Source organism: Furipterus horrens, unplaced genomic scaffold, assembly GCF_987537825.1.
Source record: "Furipterus horrens unplaced genomic scaffold, mFurHor1.1.pri manual_scaffold_6, whole genome shotgun sequence".
Classification (NCBI taxonomy): Eukaryota; Metazoa; Chordata; class Mammalia; order Chiroptera; family Furipteridae; genus Furipterus; species Furipterus horrens.
Window position 1 is genome coordinate 1,172,245 of NW_028327176.1, and position 14,829 is coordinate 1,187,073.

Below are 14,829 nucleotides of genomic sequence, written 5' to 3' on the forward strand. Positions count from 1 at the left end.
GATTGTTCAGCCGAGAGCACTCTTAAGAGGTTTTAACATCTTTCTCTTCAAGACAAGAGGAGCCCTGGCCAGTGTGGCTCAGCAGGTTGGCTGTCTCCCGCTGACCAAAAGGTCACAGGTTTGATTCCCTGTCAGGGCACAGGCCTGGGTTGTGGGTCTGGTCCCCGGCTGGGGCACGTACGAAAGGCAACCACATCGGTGTTTCTCTCCCTCTCTTCCTCCCTTCCCTTCTGAAACCAAAAATAAAATAAGAGAAATGTAAAATCTTTTGTTTCAAAAGCCCCAAAATCTGATGCCATTTGAATTCCTTCATCATGAGGGTTTCTTCAGTCTGGCTCTGGCAGGTGAGACCAGACGCAGCCTGCAGCTGGAACCCGGCCAGAGGCCACGCAGCGCCCCCCCCCCCCCCCCCCAGACCTGCGTGCCGGTGGCGGCTGAGGGTGTCCCGGGTCAGTTGTACAGATGAGCAGGTAGCGCTGGAGGCTCCTGCCGGACGGAGGCAGCAAATGAGAACAGGGCCCGGCGCCCCCTGGACTGGCACCCCCCCCCCCCCCCCGGGTGCTCCTGCCTTGGCCACTGGGCGGAAGCTCCTTCACGGTGCAACGAACAGCGCAACTGAGACAGGAAACTGTGTCCCGAGCATTGTGACGCACCGAGTCGGGGCGCTGGGCTGGGACAACACCCTGAGGGCCCAGAGGCAGGAACCCTGTGGCCGCGCACCCGCCTGTGCACACCCAGGACAGGAAGGACCTTCCCACCCTGTTGCCCACTTGAGAGCTGCTGCCCACAGGCCGGCCATGCATGGCCCACGGGAGCCTGCGGCCTGGGGACAGGAACGTGTCCCCTGCTCCCGCGCAGGTCTAGTGCCGTCTGCTCAGACAGGCAGCTCCGGGCCTGCTCCTCCCCGCAGGCCTGGCTCCGTTTGCTCCACCTCATGTTAGGTCCCGGGTAGCACCTTCGGTGCAGGGGGAACGCTGCTGTTCAGGATTTATACCTAATCTACCCGTTGTCAGCGCTGTGCGGCAGTCACCCCAACAGTTCGTGACTTAGACCGGTGTTTTAAGGCAACAGTGTACCGTTGCCTGTGGCTTCTGAGCCAGGGGCCGGGAAGTGGTTCGGCTGCTGCCGGGCCCCTTGGGAGAGTCCTGGTCACTGGGCAGCACCAGCGTCCCCCCGCCCAGCGATGCCATGGCTGCTGGTGCCCTGGCATGGCAGCTGGCTTCCCCAAAAGGGACCCCAGGGAGCAGCAGGAGGCCAGCACCTTCTGACCCGAGAGAGCTGTCACACGCTGTCCCTGCCACCTCTCATCTGGGAGAAATGAGCCGCCAACCCAGCCCCCACTCAGGGAGAACTGGGCTCCACCTTTTGAGAATATTGTCAAATACTTTTATATATTTATTTTTAAATCACCACTTAATTGGATTTGGAGCAACAGGGAGTAGACTGAGCATCCTGCCACCTGCACGCGTGAGCCGAGAATTCAGTTTACTGACATTTCTGAGACTCGCGTTTCCTCTGTGCCACGGGCATGCGCTCCCAAGGCCAACACGCAGGCTTGGAAGATAAACTTTAATGGTAAGATTTTTTTTATTCCAGTTTTAAAAATACTTAAAACAATCTGCCCTTCAAAACATGATGTTGATTTTAGTTTTTTTAATGATTATAACAAATCAGACATAATTACATCTCAGAATTATTGAATAAAAAATTAACGTACCAATATCTTGTTAAAATTCAAAAGCTTGATTGTAACAGAACATACAGCGGGGAGTTTAACCTAGAAATCTCACACCGAACAAAGAGTAACACATAAAATATGAATGATACACGGATGTGATCACACACAAAACCTGCAAGGGGTGAATTTAAGGCGCCACATGGACCTGGACTTGAGGTGACTCCAAGCCATGGCACAAAGGTAAGGCGGCTACTTTAAACAAGACAGTGGCACATGCAGCTGCAGGGTCCCTCTAGTATGAGAAGTCGCCCCCCAGCCCGTCCCATGACCTGCTCAGGCGGGTGTGGCCTTGCTTCGCACGGACTCAGGTCCCAATGGGGTGGCTAGGCAGTGACACTTGGGGACACAGAACTCATCAGGGCCCACGGGGAATATGTGTGGGGCACAGGGTGACAGGGTTAGAAGGGAGGAATGGGACTGTCCACATCCCCACAGAGGCTTCAACGTGAAAATCCATTTTCTGGCTCCTTGCACTGGGACAGACTTTGGTCAAATAACCTCACAAAGGAAAGCTCACCAGCCCCAAACCCGCAACAGAGATGCAAGGAGGACCCGGCCGAGGGGTGCACCCCGCTACGTCCTCTGCGCCAGGAACGCCACGTACTGCTCCCGAGCCGCAAAGTGGTCGGCCGGCCGGTTGTGCGCCGTCCACACCGGGTCTCCCACAAACAGCCGCATGGCCTTCACGTAGTTCTAGAACACACACAAGCACACGCAGCGCCGCGTTAAACCAGCTGTGGAGAACGTTCCTCGCTGTTCCTAACTCCCATGTCTCCACGCTGTAAGCCACAGTCTACCCTCCGGGCATCTGTCTGCCGAGGGACCTTCCAGTCACCACGGTCCCCACCTGCTCGTCCAGCGTGAAGCGGTGATAGATGCCCGCAGGGAGGGTGATCATGTCTCCCTTCTCCATGGCGATCCGGATCCACCTGTCCTCCTCGTCCCTCACGTCAAAGTAGCCACTGCCGTCCAAGATGTAGCGGATCTCGTCGTCCAGGTGCAGGTGCTCCTCGTAGAACATTTTAATCTAGAGCACGAGGGGCAGCCTCTGAGTGCCGCAGAGCACGCTGCGGGCACACAGATCGACCTCGAAGCCCAGGACTGAGGTGGGCGCAGGTTCTCCCCATAAAAAGAAGGTCGTGTAATAAGTAGAAGGGGCGGGAGCTACAATATTCTATGAAACCTATCAACCAGCCAACAGGAAAAGAATGAACAATAACCCAGCACTTACCACGTGCCGGGCAGAGTTCTAAACACGGGAATGCACTCACCTGGGTGCTATCTGGTCCCCACTGGACCGATGAGGACATGGGGTGCAGAAAGGCCAGGTCGCTGACCCAGCACCACACACCTCACGTGGGCACAGCCAGGGCTCCTAGAGACAGGCTCGCTCCTGCTCATGACCCACCACAGATCACACCAACAGTCACATGATCACACATAGTCACAGGAAGTCACACAATCACACGTGATCACCCACCATCACATGACCACATGCACACTGATCACACTGCAAGGTCAGAAGCCACATGAAGCTCTGAGGAAGGCAGTCACCATCTCAATAAACAAGGAGTTTCCATCTGTTCAACCCCGCTTTGGTGTCTTTCCCCCTAACATCCTATAATAAAAATATGCAAATATGCATTACTCCTGATATAAATCCCAGTGGACACATTAGAAGGAAAAAAGCCTGTGCATTAGGGGTGACTATGACGACTCCCCTTTTCCCGTGGCCCAGAGCCTGTTACCTTCTCTTCGTAATTCGGCAGCTTCTCTTTGCAGATGGTTATGATGTCCATCCAGGAGTAGTTCCTCTCCCTCCGGATCTTTTCTAATTCTGGATCATCCTCATGTCTGTCAGCGTCCAGCTAAAAACATTTAAACAGCAGAAACGAGGTCACGCTAACGCGAGGGGACAGTCGCTCTCTTCCAGGACCTCCCGTGCGCTCCTCATCCGGCCTCTGCCAACCCTAATTTACCTTCCTTCTCCTCCTCCCTAGCAGCTAAAAATAACGCAGTCATGTGTAAGTCCCACCCCCCGGCTCCCCAAGTCCTTCCCAGGGCTCCCCTCACACTGCGTGTCCCCCGCCAGGAAGAGGCAGGGAGACACCGCCTCCGGGTGGTGCCCTCTGCCCGTCCGCCCCGCGGTCCAGCTGAGCTGCTATGGCCTCCGGTCAGTCTGTTTTCCTGGGTCAGAACGCCTGCGTCCTCAGCCTACAGGCGAAGCCCAAGGTCGTCTGTCACCTGGTCCCAGGTGCCCTTTCTTCTCTGTCCCTGTTCCCTACTTAAGAAAAAACAACGAACTACACTGTACACCAAACAGCAGTATTTGCTACCCCTCAAAAATCCTTGATGCTTCCCCTCCGCACGCCCTCGCTCCTGATGGCTTCCCACGCCGGAAACGCTCTCACCTGTCGGGGTCCCCTGGGAAAGTACCGAGACCTGGGGCCCCGGGCAGCCCAGGCGAAGGAAACGAAGCCTGTAAGACCGGACCGGAAAACCGGGAAAGCTGGGTGCATACGAGCCTCGATGCCATAGCCGGGGGCCCGGTGGGAGTCGGGCCGTGAGAAAATGCTTTGTGTCCTTGGAAGCGTGCCCTGCCCTCTTACCTCGCCTGGTCACTTTATCGAACCAACAGCGGAGGCTTTAGCTTTAATTCAGAATGAACTCACCCTCCCTACTTTACAGCCATCTGAAGTCTGTGTCCAGCACACCCTGACCTGAGGGAGGTCTCAACGCTCCTTCAGTTGTAACCCCTGAACAATATCTGTTTTCTGTGATCAGCACTGGTTGGCGCTGGCTGATGAGCTTCCCGTGCAGGCTGTGTGCCCGTAAGCTGACTGCACTCAGTAAGACTTGGGGGAAGGCCGCCGGGGCATCTGTCTCGCAGACATTGGCCGGCCTTCTCTCCCTGAGCACAGGCTGCCTGGGAAGTCTTCACTTCATCCGGACGCGGGATCTCTGCGGGTCGGGGTCCCCAACACTCACCCTGTTCATTCACCCGCCCCACCTGCTCTGTGAGGGCCAGCCCCCTAGGGAGCCAGCCAGAATCAGTCTGAACCCCCAGTTAAAACCACTAGCAGCGATTTAGCATGTTTTGCCGTAAATTGCTATAAAATGCATATTGTATCATGAGTTCTGAATAACAAACTCCAGAATATCTCAATCTACTAGTCGTCGATACATTAATTTCTGCAAAGATGACCCCCAGAATGATCAGCCCCGGCTCAGCTGCACCCCACGCGGGGCGCACAGGTCTAACGTGCAATCGTGCGTGTGTTCCCGTCGCTCCCGGGCGCTGCCTCGCTGGCAGAGCGACGCCCCGCGTGCAGCCCGGGCCCCGGGTCGCCTGGGTGGCGGAGGTGCTCAGTTTATGACCAAACGAAGCTTGTTTTCCGGCCGCAACGGCCCTCGCAAACCCTCCCGTTGCTCCGCAGTCGCAGCCCCAGCCCAGGGCACAGGGAACACCAGGTGCGAACGGACACACGTGGTCTGCGTCCCAGGCCGCCCGCCGAGAGCGCGGACGTCACAGCGGCGGCGGCCCGGCCCGCACCCCGCCCCGCGGACCCCCAAATCGGCCCGCCGCCGCCAGCACAGCGCAGCCCGCCGCAGCCCGCGCGCCCCGTCCCAACGGGCTCCGGCGGGAGCGGGGCGCCTCCCAGGACCCGCCAGCGGCTGCTGAGCACGCGCCGCACCCCTGGGCGCCGACCACCGCGTCCTGCTGCCGCGCGTGCGCACTGCGCCCCGGCCGGCGACCCCCGGTCCCCGCACTCGGCGGAGCGGGGAGGGGAGGGGAGGGGAGGGGAGGGGGGGCGTCGGGAGAAGAGGAAGGTCAAGTGCGCGGAGCGGGGGCACCCAAAGGGCCAGCCCGCCCGCGAGCCCGCGCACCTTCCAGTACAGGACGCCGAGCCGGCGCAGCTGCTCCAGGCCGACCGGGCGGGCGGGCTCGGCGCGGTGGGGCAGGCGGGGGTCGGCGGCGGAGTCGTCCATGTACCAGGCCTGCACCATGGCGGCGGCGTCGGCGTCGGCGGCCTGGGCCGGGGGGCGGGGCCTGCGGCCGGGGGGCGGGGCTCGGGGGGGGTCCTGCCCGGGGTCGGGGGCGGGGCCTGAGGCCGGGGGGGCGGGGCTCGGGGGGGGTCCTGCCCGGGGGCGGGGGCGGGGCCTGCGGCCGGGGTCGGGGCTCGGGAGGAAGCCTGGAGCCCGCGCACCCGGGACTCTTTACACCGAGGCCTGGTGCCCGCGAGGAGAGCCAAGGGCGGCGCGAGCGGTTTTCCCAACCCGTGCGGCCAGGGCCCCGCCGGGGAGCGGGTGTCGCCCCGGGCCGGCCCCGATCTGCGGCGCTGCCCTGTCGTCGACACCGCCGCGTGTCCTAGAACGGGGACCACGAAGTACACCCCGGCGGGGCCCCAAGGGCTGGGGCGCGCGCCCCCTGCGCCGAGCGGCGGGCTGCCTCCCTGGCGGGCGCACGTGCAAGAACCCACCCACGACGCGTGTGGAGCGCCAAACTGGCGGGGAAAGGGGCCACTTCATACCCCGACCAGCTCAGGCGAGGCCTGCAGGGACCTCACAGACGCGGACACCGAAGGGGACCACGGAGGACGGTCTGCAGTTAGAACTCTGGCTGAAGGCTGGTGGGGGGGGGGGCAGTCACGTGCTGGGCGCTGTCCTGCCCTAACGGGCCGGTCTCCACGGAGCCGGTCCTCTCTTTGCGTCTAGGGTCACCCACCGCTGGGATATCAAAGACATCTCGTCTCCGACCCCCGGAAGCACCACCCCACGCCAGCGCAGGGGGCACAGGTTCCCTCCTTGTTATCGGGTTCATTTTAACCGGGAACCGCCCCGCACCCAGCTGGGCAAGAGAAGCGCGGGTCTGTCATTCTACCTTCGTATCCCAGAGGCTCCCGCTGTGCTCTCTCCCGCCTCCCTAACCAATCTCGCCCGCAGATTTCATGGGACCTTCTTAGCCGTCCCCTTGATCCTGATGTGCAAAGTAAGTGGTGAAATAGCCATTCATTTCCCACCATTTTCTCATTCCCTTGCGATTTTGCTTCCCAGCGAGTGTCAGTTTGGCTCGAACAAACTTAAAATTCTTACAGGTTTGGATGTTTCTTACGTTGACAAATTGATGGGGTTTTTTCTCTCTCCTGCCATCTCTAAAATCAGTGGTAAACCAAAAATTCCCCTTCCTAGTCCTCATATTTCTTACAAATTCAGCTGATAAGAAAAGCAAATCCAGCCCTGGCTGGTGCGGTTCCGTGGATTGAACATCAGCCCGCGAACCTGAACGTCACCAGTTTGATTCCTGGCCAGGACACAGGCCTGGGTTTCCCGCCAGGTCTCCGTTGGGGGCATGTGAGAGGCGGCCAATCAATGTTTCTCTCCCTCTTCCCCCTCCATTTCCTTCGCTCTAAAAATAAATAAAATATAAAAGGAAGAAAGAAAAGTAAACCCAGCTGCTCAATCTCCCTGGCTTTATCTTTTCAAAGCAATCAACCAAAGAAGATCGGGTTGTCCCAGCCATTCACCACAGGGGGTCAGGTGACTCAGCACCTGTGGGACTTAAACCCGCCGCTCTAAGGTAGCTTGTTCCCCAGGTGTGCGCGTGCGGCAGGCTCCAGACCTCAGCAACGCTGCACAGAAAGCCTAGTTATTGCCCTTCTGTTCTCTTTCTCCGCATCCTCCTCATTAGAGAGCCTGCTCTCCAACTCTTGGCCAGTCTGCTCATCCCCCAGGGCTCCCCCTTAGACATCACCGCCAGGTTCCTGCTGCCCCGTCCCCTCGCTGTCACCACCGGAGAAAGCTTGTTCTCAGCACCCCGCCCAGACAGCTCCAGCAGGAAGCCCACGCTGGGGCTGCCAGGCGTGATCACTGCTTCGGGCCCTGCGGGCAAGCTCTCCGCATCTGCCTGCCCCCCTCTGGGAACGTTTTCTCCTCCTCCCTCCGCTCGCTGGGAACCTCCGCCCTGTGCCCCGGAGCCCTCTCCTGGTCCTGTTCTCCGTCCACGTGCACTCGAAGTGACCTCCCCTACATGACAGGCTGGCGGCCCCACAGGGTGCCCCCAGCCGGAACATCACCCAGGACCTGACTTGGGTGCCTCACTAGGCATCACCGCCTACATGGCCACTGAGTGTCTCCCACCTAACACGTCCGACTCAGACAGAGGCAGCGCCCAGCACCCAGTGGCTTGGCCCAAAAGGCCGGGGCTTCCCTGTTTTCTCTCCCCCTCGCCCTCCACGTCCAATCCACCCTCTCCGCCGGTCCTGTCGCTTTGACCTTCAAAACACCTCAGATCTGTCCCCGGGAAGGGAGTGGGTGAGGTGGTCGCCTGTCCTGGCCCGGTTTGGAATGTGTGGGTTCTTGACTTCATGTGGGACAGGTTTTGAAACACGAGTCCAGGTGATTTTGAGAGGACGTTTATCAACGTTGGGGACAGGCAAAGGGGGAAGCAAGAAAGATCACAGCGAAGGGGTGAGCCAGGGTGGGGCTGCTTCTGCTCTGGAAAGAGGGTCACAGCGGCAAAAGGAGCGCGCCAAGGCGGGCTGTCCGGTGACAGGTCGCTGGCCCCTTGCGGTGCGGCTCTGCCCGCCGTGCCGCTGGCGTGATGGAACTGGCCCCTGGCAGCGAGCCCTGCTTCCCCGGGGGGCTGCAGTGCGTCCTGTGCCCGCGGCCGGGCGGCTTTCAGAAATACACGCCTGACTGCGTCACCTCTGCTGCATCCCTGTCCCCGTCCCAGCGCCTGGGCCCTGCCGCCCGGCTCCTGGCCTCCTTCCCTGCCCCTCCCCCGCTCCGGCCTCTGTCTGGATCCCGGCTGCCCATACCGCCGGCCTCCCCCATGCAGTTTTCCGCCTGAAATGCTCTTCCTTCCCCCAAGCACTTCTCTCCGTGGCTACATCCATTTTCAGCCCAAATATCCCTCCCCAGAGAGGCCCCCTCGCCCCCCCCTGTGCCAGGAAAGGTCGCCCTTGGACGCTCTCAGGGGCCCTGGGTAACGATCCCTTCGTCTGATGCCTGCCCCTCCACCGCGGCCCTGACAGCCGCATCTGTGTTAGTCGCCGAAGGAACGAACTGGTTTGTACGGCCAGTGCCGGCTCGTAGCTCAGGGCCAGAGGGCATCTCCCCTCTGCTCCACTGCCCCCCGCCCCCCACCGCGTGCCTGGCGGTCTGCTCAGGGGACATGGAAGGGGTGTGACGGGCAACACTCCAAATAGTCTCCACACGTGGCCGGGACGTGGCCGACTGGGGCTGGAGCTCAGGGGCGCCCGGCCCACGGGGGCAGCGGGGACTGTTACCGCGCGGGGCAGGGAAGGCACCTGCCCCTGGTCCCCTTCCGTCCCATCACCCTCCGCTGGCTCCATCTCAGAGCCCATTGTCTCTGCGGGGGAGGGGAGGGAGCCGCTTTGTTTGGAAAGGTATTTGGGGAAATGAGGCACCCGGATGCCTGCAGAGCTGCCAGGACCCAGGCCCAGCAGGTGGCCGGGGGCCTTGCTCACTGGCTTCATGGGACCCCGCTGGCCCACGGGATTCCTCCTGACGCTTTTGAACTTGAGCAGCTTCTTCCCGAAGACCAACCAGCAGCCAAAACAATGTCTCATGATTAGAATGTATCGCTCTAGTGCCGGCGACCGGGGAAGACCCTGTCGGGATGTTTGATGGACGTGCCCCCCGCCGCAGCCCTGCCTGCAGACCATGCCGCCCAGGCCGGGCGAAGTGCTCCCGGCCCTGGGGCCGCTGGCAAGCTGTGCGGGGACAGGACAGGGACACGCACGCCGGGGCGGGGCTTCCTCCGTGAGGACCGGGCAGGAACCCTGGGGGGCTCTGCAGGCCAAGAGGCCACGGAGGGAGGAGGCGCACAGCTGCTCCTTGAACCAGGTCAGGACATGAGGACCGTTCGGCTCATGGAACATACAAACGCAGGCACCGTCTGCGGTCACGGGCTGGAGGCCGCCCACGCCTCTACCCCACTGATAATATTCACGCCCGATCAACAAGAACTATATCCTCCTGGCCTGTGGGGAGCACTGTGAAGGGTCTGCGATTCACCCCGGCACAAGCTGACGGGGGAGCCTGTCCTCGGTCCAAGAAGCTGGCAAGTGACCAGAGACACTGGGGGCAGACCCCAGCACAGGCTTCCGGACACCAGACCCTACCCCGGGCGGCAAGAGGTGAGGAGACACCTGAGTGCCGGCAGATGGTCCTGACAACAGCGGGGGTAACGGTGTCATGGAAGGCGGGGTCCTTGATTACGTTTTGCACGTGACACAGTGGGAGCCACTGCTGTTTGGTGTTGGGGTAGGACAGGCCGAGGAGGAAGCCATCTTTCCCCATGGCTTCCATTTTGTTTTAAATATTTTATATACTTATTTTTAGAGAGGGGAGGGGAGGGGAGGGAGAATGAGAGGGAGAGAAACATCCACGTGTGGTTGCCTCTCACGTGCCCCCAACCAGGGACCTGGCCTACAGCCCAGGCTGTGCCGATTGGGCCCTGGGTGCATCGGGGGAGCTCCGAGCGCGCGCAGTCCTCGGGGGGCACCGTGCGGGCAGACACAGGGGCGCTCACCACACACACGGCATGGTGGGGGGCCCTGCATTTTGAGTTTCCAGTGAATAGAAAACAAGACCAGCCCACTGCTCCCAGTGCGGGGTGCAGGGCCTCCGCCTCCAGCCGCCTCCGTGGGGAGCCCGGCTTGCAGACTCTGCATTGGGGCGAGACCAGCTCCTGTCTGCTCACCGGGACACGCTGGGGCGGGGGGGCTTCTGAAAACACGCAGAGTTCAGGGAGGGAGGGCGGGAGGGCGGGAGGAATAGGAAGACTTGGCAGTAGCGGGAAGCTCCACTGGATACAAAGTGCTGTTTCAGGGCATTTTACAGGGAGAGCTGCCGAGAGAGCTGGCTGTGGTCCTGCTGCTGTGGCTCAGTGGGCTGAGCCTGCGGACCAAAGGGTCCCTGGTTCGATTCCCAGTCAGGGGAGTACAGGCCTGGGGTCGGGCTGGGTCCCCGGTTGGGGGTGCGCAGGAGGCAACCACACATGGATGTTTCTTTACCTCTTTCTCCCTCCCTCCCTTCCCCTCTCTCTCTAAAGAGTTAGCTGTGAAACCCAAGGCCCAGCTGTAAATGAACATCCAATAAACGGGGGAGCAGGAAGTCAGTGAACCCACAGGACTGTCCCCACCCCCAGCCCCAAGGCCAGAAAACCTGGCACCTTCACTGAAGGCACATAAGTGACAGGAGACCCACATCGTGACACCGGGTGCAGAGATACATAGACATTCCTGAAGCTCTTCTTTTTTGTGTGTTTTAAAAACTCCAACAATTCTTACAAAAAGTTATGGTTTTGAATTTAGAAATAAGCCATCAGTGTGTGTGAATTTCCTGAAGGGGGCCACATTCAGAACCAGCTCCCTGGAGGCCACAGTCAGCAAAACTTTGTTCAAACTAATTAAAAGGAAGACATTTCTCTTGGTCTTAATACGTCTTTGAAAGGAGGCAGAGACACCCATAGAACTGGAGACTTTTCCTGGGGAGACACAGGCTCATTTGCAGCCTTTCAGTGAATTACCCCAAAGCTTCGTGCTTCAGAGATGGAACTCAGACCCTGGGTTGGCTCCCATTGGAGGTTCGTTGTCATCACTTGGGGCTATACCACCCCAAGACACAGATCCCCATAAAGCACTTCCCCAGATGTGCCCCGTGTCACGTAAGTTGAGAGGTGTCACCTGCAAAGACTTTTAAGGTCAAAAAAAACCTTCCGCTCCCCTGACAATGGTCAGGCTCCTGATGAAGGAGGTGTTTAGTGGAGACCAATTAAGCATTCTGGGGCAGGCGGACACTAATTCCAAGTACAGTCCACAGAAGAACCTTTCGGAAACACTGTGCCAAGTTCAGAAGAGGCGAGGCTGAGGCACCGCCGGGCGGTGGCGTCACAGGTCCCGTGCCCGCCGCCAAGGGCGCCCGGCGCGCTCCGCCCGTCACCCTGCCTGTCGCCCCGCCAGCTCAGGGCTGCTGTGCAGCTGCCACGCCCCAGACACTGGTGACCGGGGGCTGCTCGTGCCGCACGCCGACTGCTTACCTTAGAATTGTCTTAAATGACAAACAAGAGGCTAGTCTTCAAAATAAAGTAAATCAAGCTTTGCTTGTGTAGCCAAACCGGTTTTGTCTGTCGGGGGTGTTGTTCCTTCCCAGGCAGGTGGCTTCCGTCCTGAACACCGGGACTGGGGGCGGAGAAGGAGGAGGAGGCGGCCAAGCCACTAACCACCTACAACGGGCACTCAGACAACAGGCACTCAGACTGAACCTTCTCAGCATAAAACCCCACAGGAACGTAAAACTGATAGATACTGAGCTCTGAGCCGTAAGGACAGTGTTTCGGGGAGCAAAGCGCTCTCTGGAGAAAAGCTAGCTTGCCCCACAGAAGGCAGCCCCCCCCCCAGTGCCTGCTGGGAGCATCTATCTGTGACCTGGCACACTGGAGCCCCCACTCACTCCCCAGGGCCCCACCTGTCTGAAGTCACTCCTGAAGGGGTGCGGGCCGGTCTTGTCCCCACCCGCACCCCTCCCCCGCTGAGAGCCTGCACCCGGCTTCTGCTTGCTCAGGGCCTTCTGACTGCGCAGGGTGTCCGCTCACCCAGCAAACACTCCTGGGGACCTGCTCTGTGCCAGGCACTGTTCTCGGCCCTGGGCACACACGAGTGAGCCAACGGGGGAGGGAACGTCTGTGCCCCCAGAGTTCAAGTTCCTGCGTGGAGACAAAGGTGACCGTGTAGGTCTGGCGGTGGCGAGTGCTGGGTGGGAACACTCGTGGCGCACAGGTAAGGAGTGAGTGGCAGAGAGGCAGACAGATCTGGGAGGGGACAGGAAGCAGAATCACGCCTACAGGAGTGGCGAGCAAAGCTGGGTGTTTAATGACGTTTGGGTGGACCTGGGACGGAGGTGGGGGAGGTCTTAGGCGTAAGACCCGACTCCGGGAATCCAGGCCTGGTTTCAGGAAAGCCCCACGGTAACCGCTGGCGTCAGGGACGGCCTGACCCCCAGTAAGTGTGCTGCCCTGCGGTAACTGCTGACACCAACACACCGTAGCCTGCCCGCGAGTCCTTGGTAACTTTTCTGTTTCAGTAAGCCTCTCTGCGTACGGCTGTCCGCCTGCAACGCCCCGGCTCGGCGGGAAGCCCCGTCCCGCAGAGGCTTCAGGGTCACTGCTGAGAGGACAAACCTACCCGGGACACTGCCTTCTGTCTGGGGAGAGGAGAGGCGGCAAGTCTCTCTAGTGGAGAAGAGAGTGGAACGTGTTCCCCTGGTCCCTTTTATTGAGGAGGGGACTCGGGAGACACAAGGTCAAGATTTATGAATCATCAGTAAACTTTAGATGCTTAGGTCACGGTTGGCAGTTACTGCTTACAGATGTCCACGCGAAGAACACAGTGACCGGTCTGTCAGGGTGTGGTCACCCTCCTGACGCCATGCTGACATCAGGTGCAAGGCTTCATGCACTTTGGCTACACAGTCTCTAGTTGCTGAGAGTAAGAACAGCAGCGCAAGCTCTAGCACAATACGCATTCTTCAAATCCGGTTCCCATGGAAACCTCCTGAGCGGCCTTCGGGTCGCGCCTGCCCGGCCTTCCCGGTGTTCCGGTCCTGTCCAAGGCTCTCAGGAGCCTGGCTTGCGGTTTGGGCCACAATTCTCGAAAGCACACAGAATGCTCCCCTACATCTGTCCCCCCTTACGCTTTAGGAGCCCCGCCTTTGTCTGCTGGCTGCCGACGCCTCCCGCCTCCCCGGCCTCAGCCCGCCTGTGCTGCGCCCAAATAAACCCCCACACTCATGGCCCGTTCGCCCCTCGTCTCTCCCCTCACTCCCGCCGGACCCAGCAGCAGGGACCCACAGACACCCCGGCAGGAGGTGTGCCAGCAGAGCGGACAGTGGGGGCCCGGGGTGGAGCGCGCGGCGCCGGAGCCCCGCTGCCACGGAGCCGGCCTCTGCACTGGGGGCAGGGACGCGGCTGCAGAGCACTGCGGCGGCCCCGGGACAGGGCGCGGGCAGGGCGGGAACACGCAGAGTCTGGGTCCGTTCTGCACGAAGGTCAACACGCACGTCACGAAATGAAACCGTTCTCCTTCTAAGGACAGCGGGGAGCTGATTCTCCGCCCGCGGTGACCCTGCCCCTCCTCCGTGGGCCCCACCACCGGGGAACCAGGAGCAGGGTGGGGAGCACCTCCTTTGGCAACTGTGCCAGCGGCGGAGGCAGGTAGCCGGCGATGTCACCGCTCTGCAACCGGACTGTGACTGGATCGAGGCCACGAGCACCGGCGGCCGCCAGCATCCGGGGCGAGGGGCCCCGGCAGTGCCGAAGGCTCCGAACCTGACTCTGGCCAGGCCTCCGATCCGGCTGCCGACCTGCGGGGAACCCGAGGACAGACAGACGCCTGCGGCACTGCGAGCACCCGCCGGGACCGCAGGGCGCGGGAGGACAGGCAGCCCAGGGGCGGCGCCAGACGAACGCTGGAGAACGAGACTGGTCTCAGGGCGAGTCAGCTGCCACACAGGGCCCCAAGGAAGTCCCTTCTGTCAAAGGCAGGGGGGAGGGGAGGGGCGGCTGGGGAGCCTCCGGGGGGTCGGGCAAAGCTCTGTCCCTTGACCTGGGCGGAGGTGACAGGGCTATCCACCTTAGGAAAACTACAATAAGCTATTTGTTCGGGGTCATCTTCCGTATGTTTCTGTGGCGAGAGGGTAATAAAGACACAAATAAATGATAGCTAACATTTTCTTAAGCTTGCAGAGAGAGCTTTTAACAAGCAGCCAAAGGAAACTTTAAAGACTTATTTGTGCATCCTGGTCTTTCCGAGTCGCGCCTGTCCCACACGGGGGAGCTGCCAGAGCGGCATGCGTGCAGGTCTGCGCGGGGCCCGGGAGCCCGGCAGGGGGCGCCCGGCCCTCTCCTCTGCAGCCCAGCCCGGCGGCCTCTGGCCTGCAGGCAGGCAGCACAAGCCAAGCCGCAAGTCCCGAGACTCAGTCCCGCCAAGTGGAAGGTAAACGACACTTTCGCTTCTTGTCTGCGAGGCTTAGCCCTTTATTAATACACCCTTGTCGCAGGAAGGCCG

The 14,829-nt window shown here is 60.5% G+C and overlaps 1 protein-coding gene across 1 annotated transcript; it reads right to left on the reverse strand.

Moving 5' to 3' along the window:
- Positions 1 to 1,997: 1,997 nt before the first annotated feature.
- Positions 1,998 to 5,761, reverse strand: ADI1 (acireductone dioxygenase 1). Its single transcript, XM_090280149.1, has 4 exons — positions 5,627 to 5,761; positions 3,487 to 3,606; positions 2,586 to 2,765; positions 1,998 to 2,431 (listed from the first exon to the last, which is right to left on the reverse strand). The coding sequence occupies exons 1-4, from the start codon at positions 5,744 to 5,746 to the stop codon at positions 2,312 to 2,314; spliced, it is 540 nt and encodes a 179-aa protein (XP_090136275.1). The 5' UTR covers positions 5,747 to 5,761; the 3' UTR covers positions 1,998 to 2,311.
- Positions 5,762 to 14,829: the final 9,068 nt, after the last annotated feature.

What these genes read in the sequence shown, in the direction of transcription:
- ADI1 (XM_090280149.1), bottom strand. Translation starts at nt 5,746, where the DNA reads ATGGTGCAGGCCTGGTACATGGACGACTCCGCCGCCGACCCCCGCCTG. An exon ending in TCGGCGTCCTGTACTGGAAG is followed by an intron (nt 3,607 to 5,626) that starts GTGCGCGGGCTC and finishes AAATGTTTTTAG; the next exon opens with CTGGACGCTGACAGACATGA. An exon ending in TGCCGAATTACGAAGAGAAG is followed by an intron (nt 2,766 to 3,486) that starts GTAACAGGCTCT and finishes CTCGTGCTCTAG; the next exon opens with ATTAAAATGTTCTACGAGGA.